Raw genomic sequence first — 21,786 nt, 5'->3', positions numbered from 1 at the left:
CTCAAAACAGGATACAAGCACAAATTAACACAACAGTTCCATAGACCCTTATTTGGTTAGGAATAAAGATAAATGGACATCCCATATTACTTGACATCTTTAGAAGAAAAAGAGAGCATTATACGTATTATAAGTGATAAGAAATAAGAGACGGAGAAAAAGAGAGTGATAAACAAATATTTGTGATATATAAGTATCAATATATATCATTAGATATGTTTTTTTTTAGGCTTTGACACCCCTAGTGGGTTATTTTTTTGATCGTGAGTGTTGTGTATAGAGATGTATTTGTAGAAGTAAAAGGAGATATATTATGCGAAAGGTATATTTTATAGAGGAGCTTCTTGAATGACGAAGATTAAGGTGGAAAAGTAAAATATTTTTTTGAACCGTGTGTAAGTTATTGGAAAATAAATATAGGTAAATTCTATCGTGCTATTATTAGTTGAAGGATTTTTAATATCTTTATGAGCAAATCAATAATATAATGTCATGTGTACTAATTTTTTAATTTTTAATTTTAATATTTTATTAAATATGACTTACAAAATTAGCATATTTACATAATAATTCTTAACTCATTTGTAAAATCAAACCACAACATTTGGTCGGATTGAAAATATTGTGAACCAATCTAGAATTTAGTTTGAATAAACCAGTAAACCAAATCTTGAGAGAGAGAAAAATGATAAATAAAAAACTAAAAAATAGGTCAAAAACAAGTAAAACTTATAAAAACTAGAAAAAATAAATTCATGGCATGTCCTTGATGCATCTAGAAATAAAAAAAAAATCTTAGCAAAAGAGACAAACAAATTTCTAAAAAAAGTCTTATAATTAAGGATAGAGGAAGTAACAAGTAATACTTTGCTACTTTCAAAAGCAATGCCCTATCACTTTGCTTTTGTCAAATAATCACAATAGTTACATTATACAAATTGTCACATGCTCCCCTTGGCCGGAAGGAGAAAATGTGAGAAAAACTACCATTGTCACACTTCAATCATAATTTTTTTTACCGTTATATTCTGAGACATTAGTGAAAAGGGGTTGCAGTATAATTAAGGTGTAAAAATATTTAACAAAATGTGTACACCAAAAAATATGAATATTAAAAGTAAAAACATTATATAAGAAAATCCCACAAAGTGACATTAAAACATTAACGAATAAATATTGATATCCAAAATATTAAAGAAAATTAAAATACGGCATCTAATAAAATGTTTTCAAGGTAGAAAATATCATAAAAAACTATAAAATAATTTGCTCAAGTGTTATGACAGGTGCTCAAGTGACCTTTTCAATCAATTTTTTACTATTCAGGTTATGAGGCTTCAAAGCCAAATCTAAGGTGAGTCGCATCCTTGTTCCATCATTCACCTATAAACAATTTTTTTTCAATTGTTTGTTAATGGGATATAGTTGTAAAATTTAACAATAACATGAAATACTTAACTAAAATTAATATTTAAACTTACATGTATTGTGTAACCATTTGCACTCATTTGCATCATCCAAGTTGCTACCCAAATATCATAATCATTCCTATTTTATAAAATCACCAATTTTTAACTTGTAATTTAACTAGTAATTTAACTAGTGTACATATTCAATAAACTAAATATAATAAATAAACTTATGAGCCATGTTTTTGTATGCCTCTCCCTTCAAGATGCACAATTTTATATTTGCTAATGAGCAAAATCTTTATTATAGAGGAATATGAGTAGAAGGATTCATGTTGCATAAATTTTTCTATATATCAAGCCTACACAAAAATTATTTATTTCATTAACAACGGTGGTTTTATGTATTATAATAGTGGATAATATTTATCAATAGTTTAACATTGAATTCTCATTCATCCTTGTTTGATGTTGTTAAAAATGAGTCAAGGACAACAATCTCTTTATTCAGCACATCAAAAACCACCAAAAACTAATTGGAGTTTTTTTCATTAACAGGGACAAATATCTATTGTGCACAAGTAAAAAAACTAGACTATCAAAATTTAAGGATAAAATAGCAAGAAAGTTTATTGACGTTACTCACCTTTGTCAAAAATTCAACTTTACCCATAAAAAAACCTTGATAATATTTTCTCATTTTTGTTGGGGGCTTAATTAAATTAAGAACATAGTGCTATCAAGTTAGAAGACACTTTAATATTATTTTTAAAAAATAAAAAAGTAAAGTAAAAATCATGTTCAAATTAACTGAATTCAACGTTGTCAGATAAAAAATAGAATAAAATAAAATAAAACATACTAAAACATGGGTAAGCATGAACCAAAACACTTGGGTGGTTGGATTTTGATCTAACTTCATATGTCATCATACAAGTCACCAGATCAAGTATCTTTAAACATTACCTATTAGTAATGTTAATAAATTAATAGGAAAAAAAAGTAGATAAATATGACTACTTGGCAAATTTCTTTTTTGGGCACCAAATCTTTTAATGTTTTCCTACTACCACCACAAAAATCTTCAAGTATAGTTATTAAAATCTCATTGTTGAAATATTGCAAATAAGTAAATTAGTTTTCAATAACAATTATGCAAGCTTTAAAAAAAATCATTGTTCACTTCAATTCATATTCAATGCAACTATCATTAGTTTTTAAGTAAAAAAATTTACCTATCCATTTTATCTACAATTAATTTTCCAAAAATGCTCGATAAAACAAAAACTTCTTCTGTGGTTAGAATAATGACTTGGAGTAGGTGTAGTTCAAGCAATCCACTTAACCACCACATGTGACAAAAAAATATTTTTTCAAATATATATTTTAATATTTTTTTAACAATTACACTCACTATTTGTGCCAACTCTATAGCAAACCTATCGTTGATAAGATACCCTGCATGAAAAGTTTTGGTTCGCAAAACCTTGAGGGTTTCATATTTTTCTTTAAAGGTGAGAATATTTTTTTCACCTGGTTTCTTCTCAAAGCGTTTACCTTCACCACTTACATAGAGATTAAGTCGACGTCCTTGTTTGTAAGGCGTCTTGATGGTGTCCCAATAATAACAAAACGTACTAACAATAATAATTGAAACATAAAAATGACGAAACTAATCATAGTTTGAAAGATGTTGTGCAGGAGATATGCCTTCTTCCATTTAAATCATTCTAGTGAGTTGCTCATCATGCGCAACATTTGCATCACTTATTGCAACATGTTGATCAGTTATTACGGACGGTTGGGTTACTGATTTGTTAAAAATAGCTAAAAATTCTATTGGACAAAAACGCTTCTAGTAGTTGGATTCTACTAACACCTTTAACATGTCTTCATCATTTTTTAACTATATTATTTGATATTCAATTAAATTTTCTGAATATTTTCTATGGCCTAACTGTCGAAAGAATAATTGTCTACCACCCGTGATTTGTGAATTCCATAAGGGGAAACCCCTGGAGACACAACTTGTTTGATGACATCCTTGAGTGTTTCGATAATATATCCCAAAGGAATCTCAAATCTTATTGGATTTGTTCCAGTGAAGGAGTAACTCAAAAAATCACCTTGTCGTGGTATCTTTCACTTGTCGTTGTAATACAACATTGCATCATGAATAGGAGTGATGATGGATCGAAGTAGGTTGAGTATATCATCAGGTGTTCTGTTGATAGTATATAATAATTCTATTAGACCAACACACGAGTATTGCTCATTGCACATTAACATTGTGCAAACCTCATTATCATTTTTCAATTACAAAGAATGAAAAAAAGATTGTTGACCTGCATCTATGGATGATTGTCAATAGTAGATTTCAAGCATAAATTGGTCATTGGTTAGCCAAAGGATGTTGTGCATTCTAATCTTTAGTGTCTCGAAAGAACACTCATGTGAAACTCGTATTGGTATTGGAGTAAGACATTGAAAATAAACACCAGTTTGGTTGTGTTTGATTAATCCATTTGAAAAAATAAATGTTAATTTTGAGTTAGCAATGGTTTGAGTGCTTGTTTTTCCCAAGAATGTGATACTATTGAGATTGAATTTCGTTTGTGAAGGTATATTGTGTGGAAGTGTGTGGTTGTATTGAAGGTGTTATGTTATTTATAGTTCTTTGAATATTTGTCCCATTAATGAGTATTGGATTCTCATAAGGTTAGAATTGCTTTTTTGATAGAGCTTTGTATGGAATCCAATGTTGATTGAACATATTACACGTCTACGACAATTCCTTTGGTTTATGTCAAAGAGAAAGAGGAGTGCAAAGGGTAGTTCAGTTTTAAATCGCATTTTCACTAAAATGGACGAAGAGATTGAATGGGATACCACAAAAATGTGGAATTTACTAACAACAAGATCATAATAGAAAAAATTGTCTCAACATATCTTCATTTTCAACTTTTTCTTAGGCAAATATTATTATTCATATATTTTATTTATGATGTAATATATTCTGATATAAATAAACTATTAAACCAAAAATATTATCAATTTTTAAAAATTAAATAATATAAACAAAAAAATATATCTAATAAAATAACTTTTAAAAAAATAATATTAAAAAAAACTAAGTTGGAAAGTTGGGTTGGCCCAACCCGACTTCTTAACTTCGAAAAAAAAATTAAAAAAATATTAAAAAAACCACCCGTTGGGAAGTCGGGGATTGGCCAAATTCGACTTCTCAAATAAAAAAACAAGTGTATTTCGAGAATTATTTGAAAAAGTAATGTAGAATGAAAAATTTTACCGGAGAGAATGTGATATTGGTAAAAAAAAAAAAGAAAGAAAGAAAGATTGAATCTACAACATAGTCCTCTCAATCTAATCTATACTATCAATTTGACCCATGAAACTCACTCGATCTAGTCTTTCATTTATTTATTTATTTATTTTGCAGAGTTCAATTCCATTACCCAAATCCTAGAAAACTTTCTGGTAACACAAGGAACATGTTATGCCCAACGAAATGTCTATCCCAAAATATGCAATCATAAGAAGAGGGTGTATTGCTTCCCTCCTTGAAAGATATCACGTATTTTCAGGTTATGTTAGCTTTTTAATCCCAACATTGTATCTACAGCATGCATTGTCTTGTTAGGCATTGGAGTGATTTTATAGTTACCACATCATTGCATATGACCGAGCCAGCCAGCCAGGGCCCAGGTGCACTCCTAAGCCAACTCCTGCCATTGCAGATAAACGTTCAGATTCCAAGCCACAAGGGTTACGAGGGGACCAGTAATTTTGTTAGAGATCGAGGATTGGACCCAAGAGTATTTCTACAGCCGAAAGGTATGGGACTAATCTTTTGAAGAAGTAGAGTAGGAAGCTTTTTTGGCTAAATCCAAAATATTTCTCAATCAATAATCAATGATTAATCTCTCATGTATCGAAATTCATTTAAGGATTGATCTCTCCTGACAGATGTCTTTAATTTCATACACAAATCTAGAATCAAATCCTAACCACATGCTTAAAAGATAAAATTATTTTTCACACCATGTTGATAGTAGAGAACCAGGTTGGAATAAGGAGGAGTAATTCTTTCATTCACAAGTGTTGTTCTATTCGTATAATCATTGATAGAATACTTGAAAAACCTAAACTACTAGTCACTTCTGCGATGGGTATTGGGGACCAGTATGGATCATCTTCCTGAAGTAGTGAACTAGCGGTTAAAATTATGGCATATCTCTTCTTGTTTGTAAATGTAGGGTTTCAAAAGGAGATCCAAAAGCTGCAAGCAGCAAGTACGGCAACTAGCCCCACTAGCTTTACTTGAAGACTACGTATAACCTCATACAAAGGCTCCAAGTCCACACATCATCAATGCGGTAACTACAAGATGGAAACTTAACAGCGGATAAACTTGCAAAGGAGGCTACAATGGCCCCACAGTATGCTGCTTTGTCAGCTTTCCTCTCTTCTCTTCAGATATGGTATGTCCATCCAAAAGAAAGACATAGTAAATAACCATAAAAGAGGAGGACCATATAATACGGGACATAACTGCCAAGCAAGGAAATGGAATTGGAAAATGGAAAATGTATTAAATATCAAAACCACCATTTTCAAATTTGTTGCACTTACTTTTACTACTTTTGAATTAACTTGAGAATAAGCAAGTGTAAATGCACCCCACTGATTTTTGGAGAGTTATTATAGGGTATACTCGGCCACGTATAAGGTGAGCCACTTCATGAAGTGGTCCACCGGTGTTCCATCATTCATATCTGCGGGGATATAGTAATCTTTTATTGAATGAATAGAGCCTAAAAGACATTTCGTAATTGTTGAAATACTCAATTGATGTTTGATAAAAAAAAATTATAGAATTAATTTACCACCGTTAAGTGCGATCAATATATATGTCTAAATTAATCATTCATCGGAAAGTGCTGTAATTAATTGCCTAGCTTAAAACCAAACAGGAGTGAAATTGAATAATTGTATGGTAACTCTAGAATGGTAATCCATACTTGAAGTACAATAGGGTGATACCTGTGGCTATAATTCAAATGTTCAAATTAGATTTTGGCAGTTCCATATGTTTCTCATTCTTGTGTAATTCCTTCTTTTATACTAGTAATCGTACATTTGTACAGGTCATTTCTGTTTTCACGCATATTCAAAATACATTTGTTTGTTAAATTTTGTATTAGTCTCTGATTTACATGTGTCAATCACCTAAATTTCTGACTTGGTAAAATCATGCACTAAAATAGTTTTTCTTAATGGACGCACGCACACAACATTCCTACTATCCATGGTGCACATAGTTTTTTAAGTAGTCAAGGTTTTCTGCTGTCTCTTATCTTTTTTTTTTTTTTTTTTTTTTGTTCTGCTCTGTCTGGTCAATTTAATTCTCTTTTCAGTATCTTTACCATGACCATCGGTTCCATTCCATGTCCCGCAAACATGACAATGCTAGCTCTAGCTTGGATATCAAACCACCAAAATGTAGCACTTCAACAATTGCTTATCAGTCTGTCAATAATTTCTTAATATTTGAACACGCAAACAAGCTATTACCACTCGTATTCTTGGAGCCATTCATGAATTTGACTTCCTAAGTATAATAGGGCAAAAGCAGTCGAGAAGAAAGAGTAGATATTAGAGGCAGAATCCATCCAAATCCTTATGTTTGTGTCATACAAACTGAAGATACTTTTTTAGTGAGTGAGAACTGAGGATTAAAGAATACAAATACGAAGGATGAGTAATCCTTCCAAGCCAAACTAGTAAAACACAAAACAGAAACACACTTCATATGATAAAGTCCAACTATATAGCAGAAAGTAAACTCCACATGTGCATAACATCCCTATCAGTTGAAAAATAATCAACCTTGAGAGAAGTGACCTAGATCTAGCCCAAACTACATCCAAAATGCATCACTTATAAATAAAATTTGTAAGATTACATATGATATTACAGCTTTTTTTCAGGACAACATAGAAAACAAAAGAAAGGAAACAGACAACCATTAATATTTATGTAGTGTTTAAATAATACTTGTTTTGCAGTAGACGAAGCAAACCAAAAACAAAAAGCAAAACTTACTTTTAAAGGGAGAGTAGATGATTAAGGCAAGGGTTGCAACAGGGTTTTGCACCAATGAAATCAAATATTCCAATCATAGACGTGCTTAATTGAAAACTCTTTCATTTTAATTTTTCCATCTTTTCTTCTATTTCTCTCCTAATTTTTTGTACTAGGTGGAAATCAACCCAAATACAAATAAATGACTCATCCAATACTGGCAACATACAATACTCCAAAGGAAAATAGTTATAGACCACAGAAGCCTGTGGCATATGTAGGTGGAAGGAAATTTGGCTTCTGTTTTGCACCAATGACATCAAATCTTCCAATCATAGAGATGCTTAATTGAAAAATCCTTCATTTTATTTTATTTCAATCTTCTCTTCTACTTCTCTACTAAAATTTTGAACTGGGTGGGAATCAATCCACACACACATAAATTACCTATCCTGTGGCTGGTAGCATCAATACCCCAAAGGAAAGTAGTCATAGACCACAGAAGCCAATGGCATATGGTGATCCCAACTGTCTAAGATGAAGGTGGTAGGACATTGGCTTCAGCATAAGCAGATATGACAACTAAATTCACGTTTTATGACAAAAGAAAAAGAATAGGAAATAAAATGGTTTACTGAGGGGAAAAAACCTCCTTCCAATAGACTAATATCCTCAAAAGTCTCAACCAAGATGCACCTTCACTCCTTTCAAAACCAAGTTTCACAACACCAGCACCATATCATCTCCACTTATTTTTCAATATCTAAATAAGGATAAGGGCAACTTCACTTTTATTAAAAAAATTTAAAACCGTGCTAGCATTGCATGAATTCTAGCCATCTTAGATTTTTACTAGCAACAAGCTTGCAGCACAACTCTCTAAAATTCATAGCCTGTATTCTACAGTCACACCAGTTTTTTAGTCCTCAATTCTATAATATTTGCAATATAGCAAACAATGAAAACCAAAAGTCAATTCAATAAGAACACAAAATCATTGATCAAGAAGAAACAAGTAATACATTCCATGTCAACAGATAAAGCTAGCAGCATAATATAAATTTGATCAGTTTCTAATTTCCGAACACATCAGTTCTATCAGATCATCTAATATACGCAAGTTGCCCAATCTATTTGAAATTGGATCGTTGCAGTTAAGTATTTAAAGCAGATGATGATTCACCATTAAGTTGTAAAAACAAGATATTTCGCTTCTTTTTCGTCATGTCAGTAATAAAATGGTATCAAAACCAGGAAAATTCATTCCTGTATAGTGTGAAAAGGAAACCAGCAATAGATACTCACAGCTCATACTATAACTATAAGGCAAAGCTACAGCTAAAAATTCTATAAACTCTGAGAAACCTACAAATCAATCCAATACATTCAGCACATTACAGGAAAGTATAACAATTCCAAAATTGTTGACATCAAATTTATTGCTTTTCTTACTACAAATAATTATATGATTTAAATTGCATTATGTGACATTATTTTCAGGTTAATACTAATTAAGTAATGCTCAATTGTAGATTAAAAAAGAAGGAGCTACCTGATGGTCATGTAGGTGTAAGACAACAGTAACAAGCAAGCAGCACAAACTCCCGCACCAAATGGAAATTGGCTACTCTGCACCCTATCAGCATAAGATCACTAGCGCAATACCTGGCAGGTATTACATGTAAAAGGGTTTTGATAACGATAGGAAAAGTCACAGTCAACCAAATTCTGAAGAATAGAATTATGTCTAAAACAAGATGAGAAGGCTTATTCAACTAACACTTACAAATAGGACTGTATTGTATATCAAAATACAAGAGGAGAAAACAGTAAAAGAAGATAAATGGCATTGACCTCCTTAATTACACTAATTATTAGATCAATGGTACAATTAACATCAAAAATTTTATAATAAATCGAAAGAAGAAAATAACTAAGAAGCAATAGGAAAAAAAAAAAGCTGCATTTGCAGCCTAATAATGCAATTAACCGTGTACAGAAGGTGGAGAAAATTAAAACAAAACCCCACGACAGAAAACAATAATCTGTAATTCTATACCACAAAATACAAGCCTATACAGCAAAGAAGAACAACAAAGTTCAAGGAACCACCAGAACCACCAGCATGAGACCTCACATCTTCGCGAAAGCCTGGCGGGGACGATAGGTGTGAGGGCTGTCCATCAAATCCCGGTGAATTCTCCGGTGACAAAGCGTCATCATCCGGTGGAGGAGCATTATCAAGGGGCTTAGCAGAAACTATCGGATTTCTCCCGAAAATCTCCCTCGGCAAGAGAACCTTGGAAACCCCAAAAATTGCGACGGGATTCTGATCGAACACGGTCTGCGTAATGGAGGCCTGAACGATGCCGGTGTTGATTGCGACGGAGCCGTTAACGCGTGAAATGTTGAGCGTGAAGCTGCCAGCACCCATGGCCTCAGTAGCCAGGGTTGGTTGGAAAGGGTTAACCACGGATTCAAGAGAACCGAGAGGGTAATACGAATGTAGCACGTGGAATTTGAGAACAACGGCTTTCTTATCCGCAGGCAGAGACTGGAGAGCAACCGAGGGTGGGAGATCCGCGAATGCGTCGTCCACCGGGACAAAGAGCGTTATTCCGGCACCACCCTCGTCCGCTTCAAACTCCTGGTATCAGATATATAATCAGTAGACTTAATTAATCAATTAATTAAATGCTGAATTCACACTTATAGTAATAATGTGATAACAGAAAAACAAACTAAGTAATTAAATCCACTGAGTATGCATCTAATACCTGGACGACGCCGGACGCAGCGAGCATGGAGGCGGCGACGTTGAAGTTGTGGCCGTTGACGAGGGCATTGGTGATGTTGAGAACAATGTTGGGGCGGGTTTCCGAGGCCATGAGGTCGAGGCCGTAGGGGATGAGGAGGGAATTGACGGCGAAGATGGTGACGTTGTAGGGTAGGGTTTTGATGAGGGAGAGGATGGTGGCGTTGGAGGGGGAGTAGGGGGCGGGGGAGCGGATCGAGATGACGCCGGATTGGGGGTCGCGGGTGAGGTTGACGGAGCCGAAGTTGTCGGTGGCGCGGCCGGTGGTTTGGAGGAGCGTGGTGACGAGCTTGCCGGAGGGGGGGAGGGCGCGGAGGTCGGACCAGGAGAGGAACTGGAGGAGGACGTGGTAGCGGAGGACGTCGGCGAGGGCGGCGGGGGAGAGGTGGTGGCGGGAGAGGTGGTCGTCGGAGGCGAGGTAGGCGTTGGGGACGGCGAGGAGGGAGAGGGAGGATCGGTCGGAGAGATCCGCGGCGAGGGGAGTGGCGGAGGCGAGGAGGGAGGTGAATTGGGAGAGCTCCGGCACGGAGGAGAGCAGGGAGGTGAGGTTCAGACCCGATGCCGCGCGTGCGAAAAATAAAAAGAACAGCATGATCAGTCTGAGGGTAATTTGGGAAATCCCGAATCCATAACGAGATGGAGAACGCATTGTGTTTGTTGAATGGTGGTGTTAGTTAGTGTTTGTTGAGTTGAGTTTGAGATGAGATGGGATGAGAGAGTGAGCACAAGTGTGAAGTGGAGCATGCAAGCTGTGAATGATGAGATGAGCACCAGGGTGATGCAATGATGATGTGGATTGTTAATGTTTTAGTTTTCCATTATTACTACTTTCTCACATATTCCATGTTCTTCCAACATCTAACTCACTCCACTTCTTCCTTCCTCTTGCAAAGCATATTGTAATATATTTTTTTGTTTTCTTTGGAGACATTAAATATGAGTATTTCTTTTGCCAACATTCAAACCATAGGAAACTAACTTAATCTCTTCATTGACAGTGTATTGCAATATTGCGTTCCCTATTTGCCCCCCTCTCTCTCTCCAACAAATCAATATTAATAATCTCCATCTTTCTTTCTGCCTTGTATTCAAGGGAATTTATGATAACTGCCCCTCCAACACCACCAAATATGACTAAACTACACTTCCCCATCTCACGTTTATACTACTTCGCGTATATATAACACCCCATGCTTTTTTTCTTTTATTTTAAGGATATTATACCCCTTGCTTACAAGTTACAACTTATGTTCCATTTTTTTTATTTTATAAAGAAGTGTTCCATTTATTCTTCTCAATCATAACATTATGTACTTGTATTTTGACATTATTTTCACATAAGTTTTCTTTTTTGTTTTATTATATCATTTACTATGTTCTTACGTACAAACATTTTTTTTTAAATATTCTTTAAATTTAAATATAATTATCATTTCTAATGATAAATAATTTAATTAAAAACTCATTCGATGAATAGGAATCTAAACATAAGTCCTGCTTGAAATTTTTCAATACAATTAGTTAAATTAATTTGATAAATTTCTTCCTACTAAAATCTGATTAAAAAATATATAAAAAAAATTACAAACTCAAATAATTCATCCAAATTCTTCTATGGTTCATGTTCAATGATTTCTCATCCATTTTCAAGTGTTTTTCAATGTAGATTATTGATAACCGCAAAATATAAACTAATTTGATAGTCAATTTTGACTAATAAATGAGTGTAATTTTTTTACTTTATTATTATTTTTAATGAAATAATGAAGAAATTAATATTTTTGTTATTTTTTATCAGCAAAAGTCTGGAGAAGAAGAATTCAAGTGCTTTGAAGAAAAATTAAGACAAAAAGTGAAAAAAAAACCTTGAAGAAAAATTGAAAAAGTGAACAGCTTGCTTAGCGCGCCACCCAGGCTTAGCACATGTCGGCGCTTAGCGCACAGCTCATGCTTAGCGCGCAGAAAAATCCACAACGAAGCTCAAAGGCACACTTAGCGTGAAGTCAACGTGAAAAAATAAACTACCTGGTGCCTATATAAGGAGGAGGAAGCAGAAGGAAAAGACACACCGAGTCTTAGCTATCCAAAGCCTGGGGCCTATCCCTTAGGGAAAACCCTCTTTCTTAGTCATTTCCTTTTAGTCCTTTCTTCTATTAGTCTCTAAAGTGTAAAGTCTCTCATGGCTATGAGAGGCTAAACCTCCCTCAGTTGGAGTCTAGCAGCCAAAGCCCCTTGTAATGTAACTGATCTTCTTATCTATTAATGCAATTTTAATTTCTATTGTTCTTTTCTGCTTTTCATTGTTATTGTGTGGTTTGACCATCCATGCATCTGTTTCTAGGGGTTATTCGTTGGGAAATGGTAATGTCTAAAGAACTAGAAAATGGCATCTCAACATTGCATTGCTAGGGATGGAGTGACTTTGTTGCGCCTCTACATACATCTTTTATACTTGATGTTGTTTATGATTTCATCTTTGCAAAGGGATTTGAGAGAGAGAATACATAAATTAGGTTCTTCATCATGAGGGATCAGGGTTGAGCATATTAGTAGATGTGGGTGGAAATTGGATAAATAGTTAATGGAGAAAAACATTAATATTGCATTAAGGGTAATTAGGCATGCTAGTCCCAATATTATCACATTCTGAACTCATCTTTTGCATTTAAAGCTATTGTTTAATTTTCTTGTTATCTTTTTCTTTTGCCTTTTACCCTTAAATTTTACACTTACAATTCATTTTCTCTTATACTTCTTTTATTGCTTACAAATTGGGGATTTACCAACGCAAGTACAAACAAAGTCCCTGTGAACTCAACACTCGATCTTTCGTTTAATCTTTACTACTTGTGATAAAATTTGTACACTTGTCAATCTATTAACAAGTTTTTGGCGTCGTTGTCGGGGACTTTATTCTTCATACTGGTTGTTTACATATCCCAATTTGAGAGCAATCATTTTTTTTATTTAAATTATGTTTTATCTATTATTTTTTTTAGTTTCTTTATTTTATTTAAAAAAAACATTTTTTTATTTTTCTTTATTCACTCTTATTTTATTCTTTTTTTAATAAAAAATAAAAATAAATATATTAGTTTTAATTTTTATTTTGTGATAACCTGCACAGTAGTTGTTTCTTTTGTGACCAGTCTACATCCTTTCCCTGAAGAACGCATCATGGCAGAGGATTATCCACAGAGGATGACGCTAGAGGACTACTCTAGCTCTGCTACACCTCAGTACTTCACCAGCATAGCCAGACCGGGCGTGCAAGCAACCAACATCTCATATCCATATTCCCTTATCCAGTTGATTCAAAGGAATCTCTTTCATGGCCTACCGAGTGAAGATCCATATGCACATCTGGCCACATACATCGAGATTTGCAACATAGTGAAGATAGCAAGAGTGACAAAAGACACCATACGCCTCAATCTATTTTCTTTCTCTTTGGCCGGTGAATCAAAAAGATGGCTTCACTCGTTCAAGGGGAATAGCTTGCGGACAAGGGAAGAGGTGGTAGAGAAGTTCCTGAAGAAGTACTTTCCGGAGTCCAAGACTGCTGAAGGTAAGGTGAAAATCTCATCCTTCCACGAACACCTTGATGAATCGCTAAGTGAAGCACTTGATCGCTTCCATGGATTACTCCGGAAGACTCCTACACATGGGTTCAGTGAGCCAGTCCAACTCAACATCTTCATTGATGGCTTGCGACCCCATTCCAAGAAGCTTCTCGATGCCTCCGCCGGTGGGAAGATCAAGCTAAATACTCCAGAAGAAGCAATGGAGCTGATAGAGAATATGACAGCCAGTGATCATGCCATTCTCCGTGATCGAGCCTACACACCTACAAAGAAAAGCCTTCTTGAGCTCACTTTTCAAGATGTTATGTTGGCTCAAAACAAGCTGTTGGCCAAGACCTTAGAGAACCTCACAGCCACTCTGAGCAATCTTCCCCAACAACTACATGTAGTGCAACCTCCTTCAGCCATGCACATTAGGGAATGCAACATTTGTGGTGCTCATGAGTCAAGCTCATGCATGGTTCAAGACAACACAACCAATGAGGTCAACTACATGGGCAGTTAGAATCATCAAGGATTCCATCAAGGAGGATCACCATGATTCTATCAGAGAGGTAATTTTTCGCAGGGCCAGGGTTAGAGATCTTATCCAGGGAATAATTTCAACCAAGGAGGTTCATCTCATCAACCTCCCAACCAAGAGCCCATTCAACAGGAGAAACCCACTAAGTTGGAGGAATTGCTGGTACAGTTTATGCAGAGGACCGAGTCGCATCAGAAGAGTACTGATGCAGCAATCGGGAATCTGGAGGTACAAGTGAGACAATTAGCCAAACAAATGGCTGAAAGACCCACTGGTAGCTTTGGAGCCAATACTGAGATTAATCCCAAAGAGGAGTGCAAGGTAATTTTCACTAGGAGGGAAAGTGCTGAGAAGGAAAAGAGTATTGAGGAGGATGTGCGTGATGAGGAAGAAGAAAAGAAAGAAGAGGGAGAAAAAGATAAAAGCAAGGAGAATGGTGCTGAGGTCTCAACCATTAAGACCAAGACCAAGAGTCAGTTAGCTCAGAAGGCCAGAAGAGATATACCACCAGCCACGTCAAAGGAGGCATCATACCCTTTGGTGCCATCAAATAAGGACAAGGAACATTACTTCAAGCGGTTCCTTGACATATTCCAAAAGCTGGAGATTACTATCCTTTTTGGAGAGGTCATCCAACAGATGTCGTTGTACAAAAAGTTCTTAAAGGACCTCCTCATAAAAAAGGGAAAGTATATCAACAACGAAACCATTGTGGTGGGAGAAAATTGCAGTGCAATAATCCAAAAGCTACCTCCCAAGTTCAAAGATTCAGGAAGCGTCACCATCCCATGCTCTATTAGGAGTGTATCCGTAGGTAAAGTTCTTAATGACTTAGGAGCAAGTATCAATTTGATGTCGCTTTTTATGTGCAAGAGAATAGGAAACCTGAAGATTGAACCTACAAGGATGACGCTCTAGCTGGCAGACCACTCCATCACAAGACCAGTCGAAGTGGTAGAAGACGTCCTGATCAAAGTCCATCAACTCACTTTTTCGGTGGACTTTGTAATCATGGACATTGAAGAAGATGTTGAGATCCCCTTGATTTTGGGTCGGCCATTCATGGTGACTGCAAAGTGTGTTGTGGACATGGGGAAGGGTAACTTGGAGATGAGTGTGGAAGACTAGAAAGCCACATTCAACTTGTTTGAGGGAATTAAGCATCCCAATTATAACAAGACTTGTTTTAAGGTAGAGCAAAAAGCTAACCTTGTTGGGGGGCACCTAAATTTTGTGTTTCTAAAAGAAGATGAAGCCAAGCCAGTTATGAATCCTACAAACTCTTCTAGTGTCTTTCTAAGGCCAAAACAGGTCAAGACCTAAGCCACTCCAGACATTCCACCAGCTCTTCCACCAACGGTCTCTCCGCTAAATGTCTCTCATCCACCTACTAGTCAAACTTCTATGCCTTTTTCTCAGTCGGAGTAGTTCCTCCCTATGTTGCATAGCCTCCATCATGGCCAGTATCTATTGATGCAAAGCCTCCACCATTTTTCCCTCCAGCAGCCGATGATGACACCAAAGGCATTCCTAGCCCAAGTTGCTTGGCCAAAAGGCCAATGTCCTTCTGTTAAGGTGGGTGACACCTTTGGTGTAGCTGATGATGATGCCGCAGATACTGAAGCTGATGATGATTATGTTGCGGACATCAATGATGCTCATAGAGCTTGGGATCCAAGGCCCACACAGGATTAAGCCCATTTTTTTTTACCAGGATTTTTTTCTCTTTTCTTTATTTTTCTTGTCTTTAATTTTTCTTTTTCTTTATTTGTTTTCTTTATTTTAATTTCAGCAGTTTAATTCAAGTAGTTTAATTTCAGTCATTGAATAAAAAATTTGCATGATAAAGATAGAAAAAATTAGTAATGGGTTGTGACTTGTTCTGGATAAATTGATGCATGAGATACTGTGTACTGATGAGATAATTGTGAAAATTTTGATTCTTGTGTGAGCAAATGTTATTATGAGTGATGAAGTATGAATTGAAAGCACAAGAGTGAATATGTTAGCATGTTTGAACGGAAATCATGGTATGGTAAGCTAAGTACTTCATAAATGTTCGGTGAGTTGTACGAACCTTTGATTGTGAGAGAACAATTGTCTTTAAACTTCCTGATTTTGCATGATTCTTAGATTGTTTGAGTATACACAGAATGTGGAAAGGATCAAGACCTTGTTTATATTAAATTGTTTCAGCCACTTAGCCAAATAACGAACCTGTTATTTGAATGAATCCTTTGCACCCTATTGAGCCTAATGCAATAAATTGTTTTTGAAACCTGAGCCTAATGAAATTAATGACCACCTTATCTTAGGTTGTATGAGAGCACGAGTCAAGGAAAATTTACCCTTAATTTGGGGGAGTTAGAATTTTGGTTAGGTGAAAAATTTTGTTGTAGGAACATTACCAAAAACACACACTTAAATGTAAAGTGTGATAAGTTGCTACAATACCAGTTCAATTTTTTTTTAAAAAAAAAAAGAGAAGAAAAAAATTGGAAAAAAAATAAAAATACAAATAAAAATTTGGTTTGAAATACAGAGCTGATAGCAACTAAGTGCTAAATAAATTTTGTGTGTTGTTAGGAATAAAAGGCAAGAAAGTTGGGGGCTATGAAATATAAGTCATGGGTTATCAGGTAGGTGCTCTCTTAGAACCTAATTTTGAATCCAAAGAAAAATCATGAGTTCCTTGTTAGCCCGGCCCCGTTACAAGCCTAAAATGTGCTTAGTGATCCACAATATGTGTGTATGATTACATTAACTAAGATGAAGTGCAAAGTTGGGAATATTAATTTCAGTTGTTAGATTGAAAACACTTTTAGTCGAGACATTTGTGTGCTGAGGAAAATACTAAACTTATGAGGAATGAAGTGTGGTAAGTCTGCCTTCATAAAGTTTTATTTGCTAACTTTTTCATCTCCATGTGTATTCCTTCATGCTTCCATCACAAGATCAAGACAAATGTAAGCTCAGGATTAGTCAGTGAAAGGTTTGAAAATGTTTCGCAGTTATCTCATGTGTTGATACATTCAGACTTGTCTTACGCTGGAGGACAAACAAATATTTTAATTTGGGGGAGTTTGATAACTGTGAAATATAAGTTAATTTGATAGTCAATGTTGGCTAATAAATATGTGTAATTTCTTTATTTTATTATTGTTTTTAATGAAATAATGAAGAAATTAATATCTTTGTTATTTTTTATCAGCAGAAGTCAAGAGAAGAAGAATTCAAGTGCTTTGAAGGAAAATTAAGACAAGAAATGAAAGAAAAAGTCTTGAAGAAAAATTAAAAAAAGTGGATAGCTCACTTAGTGCGCCACCCAGGCTTAGTGCACAGCTCAGGCTTAGCGCATGGAAAAGCCCACAACGAAGCCCAACCTGGTGCCTATATAAAGAGGAGGAGGAAGCAAAATAAAAAGACACACCGAGTCTCAAAACTATCTAAAGCCTGGGGTCTATCCCTTAGGGGAAACCCTTTTTCTTAGTCATTCCCCATTTTCTTATTATTAGTCATCCAACCCTTTCTTCTTAGCCTCTGAAGTGTAAAGCCTCTCATGATTATGAGAGGCTAGACACCCCCCCTCAGTTGGATCCTAGCAGCCAAAACCTCTTATAATGTAACTGTTCTTCTTATCTATTAATGCAATTTCAATTTCCATTATTTTTTTTTTTTGCTTTTCATTGTTAATATGTGGTTTGGTCATTCATACATCTAATTTTTAGGGTTTATTCATTGGGGAATGGTAATGCCTAAAGAACTGGGAAAGGGCATCTCAACATTGCATTGCTAAGAATAGAGTGACTTTGTTGTACCTCTACATACATCTTTTATACTTAATGTTGTTTATGATTTCATCTTTGCAAAGGAATTTGAGAAAGAGAATACATAAATTAGACTCTTAATCGTGAGAGATCAAGGTTAATTAAACATATTAGTAGATGTGGGTGAAAATTGGAAAAAACAGTTAGTAGAGAAAAATATTAATATTGCATTAAGGGTAGTTAGGCATGCTAGGCTCCAACATTATCACATTCTAAACTCATGTTTTGCATTTAAAGCTATTGTTTACTTTTCCTTTTATCTTTTTCTTTTTCCTTTTACCCTCAAATTTCACACTTACAATTCATTTCCTCTTCTACTTCTTCTTCTATTGCTTACAAATTAGATATTTACTAAGGCAAGTACAAACAAAGTCTATGTGAACTCGACACTCGGTCTTCCGTTTAATCTTTACTACTTGTGATAAAATTAATACATTTGTTAACAATTATATTCATATTTTTGTAAAATATCATTACATATATTTTTATATAAATATATATTGTATATTTTATAATAAAAATATGTACATGTTTGTTTTTCCGTTCATTTTGCTGCAACGTGCATCCCAAGATAAATTTAATGGATAAAAAAACTTCGTACCCCATTGTCCAGAGGCTCTTCGCTATGCGAAGGTATGGGGAAGGGATATTGTACGCAACCTTACCCTTGCATATGCAAAGAGGCTATTTCCGGATTCAAACCCATGACCAACAAGTGATCTATTGACGCAACGAATTCTCAAACATGTTTTATCTTGTTCTTTAGTGTTTGATTTACATTCTCTACCAAAATGATTTTTTGCATTAGATTTTTTGTGAAATTTTGCAAGTGCGTTGTATTCATTAAAATAATATTATACCATTTACTTCACTTCTTTTTTCTCTTCATTAAACACCCCCTGTTACTTAAAATAAATAAATAAATCATTTAAAAAAATAGACGTGATTGTTTAACTTATTGAAAAATAATTTTGTGGTTATTAGAAAAATCACAAAATATTAAACAAAAAAGACCAATAATGATTTATTGTTAGAAAAACATTCTTATGTTTTTTTCTTTGTAAAAAAAATCTTATCAACTAACTTTTACAAACATTAGTTAAAAATAATAAATAAACAGTTATTAGAAATTCAACTAAAAACTTATTAAAACAAACTGTATTAATATTTTTAAGAATTCCGTCCATCCATTTCCTTAAAACATTAGTTAAGGAATTAAAACAATTTTTATTAAAAATCATATCTGAGTACATTTAAAATTTACAGGAAACGCATTTTATACATTTGAATTAAAAAAAAAACTTTTGGCTTTTTCTATTTTTAATTTTTAATATTGTAATGAGTATCTCAAGGATGGTCACACTGATTTTTCTTTTTCTTTGATATGTGAAGCATGGCACTGATTAAATTTAGAAAATACTATATAATGATATATTTGTACTTGAATTTAATTATTCAACCTACTCTTGTGTAGTACTTGATGTTTCTCCAGCATTCTCTCTCTCTCTCCACGGTCACCATTATTGATCCAACACATCACATCCATTGTCAACTTCATCACTTATGTGACCCCAGACAGAGAATCCATCTTGCACCACTTTCTTTCTCACATTCATACCTATTCCATCTTCTACCTCTAACTGTTTCTGTGCGTCTGTGAATCCTTGTGTCATTATCTTTATTGAAAAAAAGCTGTTTTGAGGTGAAGAATCTCCAAGATTATTGAACTGTCCACAACTAGTTCTTTGCTAACATGGTTCTCTTCCAGTATTCATCAGATTTGCTGGATCACTTTTCTATAGAAAAGTATAATTAACAACAATAAAATCACCTGATACTTGAATTGAGTAATATGTTCTAATATCTATGGACTTGCATAACTTCATGCTATAAAGTCCAGTTTGAGGATGCAAGACTCATTGCTTTTCTCTTCCTCTCTTTGGTTTTGGCTATAAGACTCTCTTCTCATAGTTCCTGCTCTTTAGGCTCCAGTAAGTTAACTTTTTAGACCTATTGAATTGAAGCATCAATTGAAATTTTGATCTTGATTGATTGTTAACTTGTTTGTTCTTATTGCAATTTATTCGCACAGGATGCTATCTATAAATGTTTGGAAGGCAGAGTTATCTCTGAGATACTAAACACAAAAAAGTAAATATTTCCCCTATATATTGTGATGTGTCTGATATATAATGTAACCATTCACGTGTCTGATATATAATTGAGGACGAATATCTTGCCACTGTTTGGGTAGTTTATGTTCGTAGTCTTTGTTTCTGATATATCTGATTTAATATATTTTCTCAAAATTAACTGTAATGTTGTGCCTCGAAAGCCAAGATAAAGGAAGATTTACAAGTCATGAGCAATCATATATAGTATAAATTATTACACCAATATTTATGGATCTTCTCCTCACTTATATAGTGTTCAACTTTTCGATTTCTATTTGATGTGGTACTTCATCTCACACTTTTACTCCTACATATAATATAAATCATTATCTTGTATATGTAATCTTCAATATAATGGCTATCCCACTAAAGTGGATTTGGGGTTAGCCGCACAGCACAGCTGTTCAGGGATGATAACAATGATCCTTACCCTAGTATGAGTATTTTATTATCAGAATCTTCATAATAAATGGATACTTGGGTTATTTGGTCATCATTTCTGGTATATGTTCTTCTCTTTCTCTTCTAGAGCTTTGTGATATATGGTTGAGTGTACTCTCTTCACACCCTTCTGAATGTTTGGTAGTCTGACATCACCATTACAGTTTATAAATTTGTGAAATCGATTATTTCAACTGCTGTTAGTCCACAATTTAGTTCTTATTTGCTCAGATGTGACCTTGCTAAGTTAAGCATTGTAGCTAAATCGAATTTCTTTACATTTAATGAATATCATGATTACTTGAATTCGGAAGGCAGGATATTTTGGGTGATTTGATCAGATCATTGAGGCAAACTAGTAGACAAAATGTACTTCTATTCTAATTTTGATTTTGATTTCTTAGATTGAAGGATAAAAGTCTCTGAAGATGGATAACGAGGTAGAGAGATTTTTTAATTCTATTGTTGCTGTGGAGTTGCTGATTTAAGAATTAAGACTCTTCTTTGAGATGTCTTCGTGTGCTTTTTTCTTCAGGATTTGGAGTGTTGTCATTTGGCTACTGCACACACTATAATCCTCAGGCCTCAGTGGATTATAATGAGATTTTGATTGTAGATTAGATTAGATACCTCAGGCCTCAGTCAACACCTTAATTTTTTGCCTAACACGTGGGTCTAAACGTAGTTATCATAAAACATAAATCATAATTGATGTTTTATAACGGAGGATAAATCATTGCGAACATCATAAAATAACACAATTTATTTAATGATTATGATATTTTAATAGTATGCATTAGTAGAAAACTTTAAACAATAAAAGTAGAAAAAAAATATATAAAATGCAGCTAGAACAAGAAGTATTCAAAGTATCCATCATATTCCGCAACATGATTACTCTTTTGAAG

At 34.5% G+C, this 21,786-nt stretch overlaps 2 protein-coding genes and 1 long non-coding RNA gene across 3 annotated transcripts; 2 read left to right on the top strand and 1 right to left on the bottom strand.

The window, feature by feature from the left end:
- Nucleotides 1-9,255: 9,255 nt before the first annotated feature.
- LOC114385767 (fasciclin-like arabinogalactan protein 4) lies at nucleotides 9,256-11,434 on the bottom strand. The gene is made up of 2 exons (XM_028345831.1): nucleotides 10,292-11,434; nucleotides 9,256-10,161 (listed from the first exon to the last, which is right to left on the bottom strand). Exons 1-2 carry the CDS (start codon nucleotides 10,976-10,978, stop codon nucleotides 9,568-9,570), a joined length of 1,281 nt encoding a protein of 426 aa, XP_028201632.1. The 5' UTR covers nucleotides 10,979-11,434; the 3' UTR covers nucleotides 9,256-9,567.
- Nucleotides 11,435-14,607: 3,173 nt separating this feature from the next.
- On the top strand, nucleotides 14,608-15,354 carry LOC114385839. Its single transcript, XM_028345900.1, has one exon. The coding sequence runs from the start codon at nucleotides 14,608-14,610 to the stop codon at nucleotides 15,352-15,354; it is 747 nt and encodes a 248-aa protein (XP_028201701.1).
- A 4,393-nt stretch (nucleotides 15,355-19,747) lies between these two features.
- Nucleotides 19,748-20,582, top strand: LOC114386566. The gene is made up of 2 exons (XR_003661112.1): nucleotides 19,748-20,254; nucleotides 20,356-20,582. It is a non-coding gene; the product is annotated as an uncharacterized LOC114386566 (long non-coding RNA).
- The last annotated feature ends 1,204 nt before the right edge of the window (nucleotides 20,583-21,786 follow it).

This window comes from Glycine soja, chromosome 15 (assembly GCF_004193775.1).
Source record: "Glycine soja cultivar W05 chromosome 15, ASM419377v2, whole genome shotgun sequence".
In the NCBI taxonomy this organism is placed as follows: domain Eukaryota; kingdom Viridiplantae; phylum Streptophyta; class Magnoliopsida; order Fabales; family Fabaceae; genus Glycine; species Glycine soja.
Note: the sequence above shows the minus strand (reverse complement) of the source record. Positions and strands in the feature narration are given on the sequence as shown.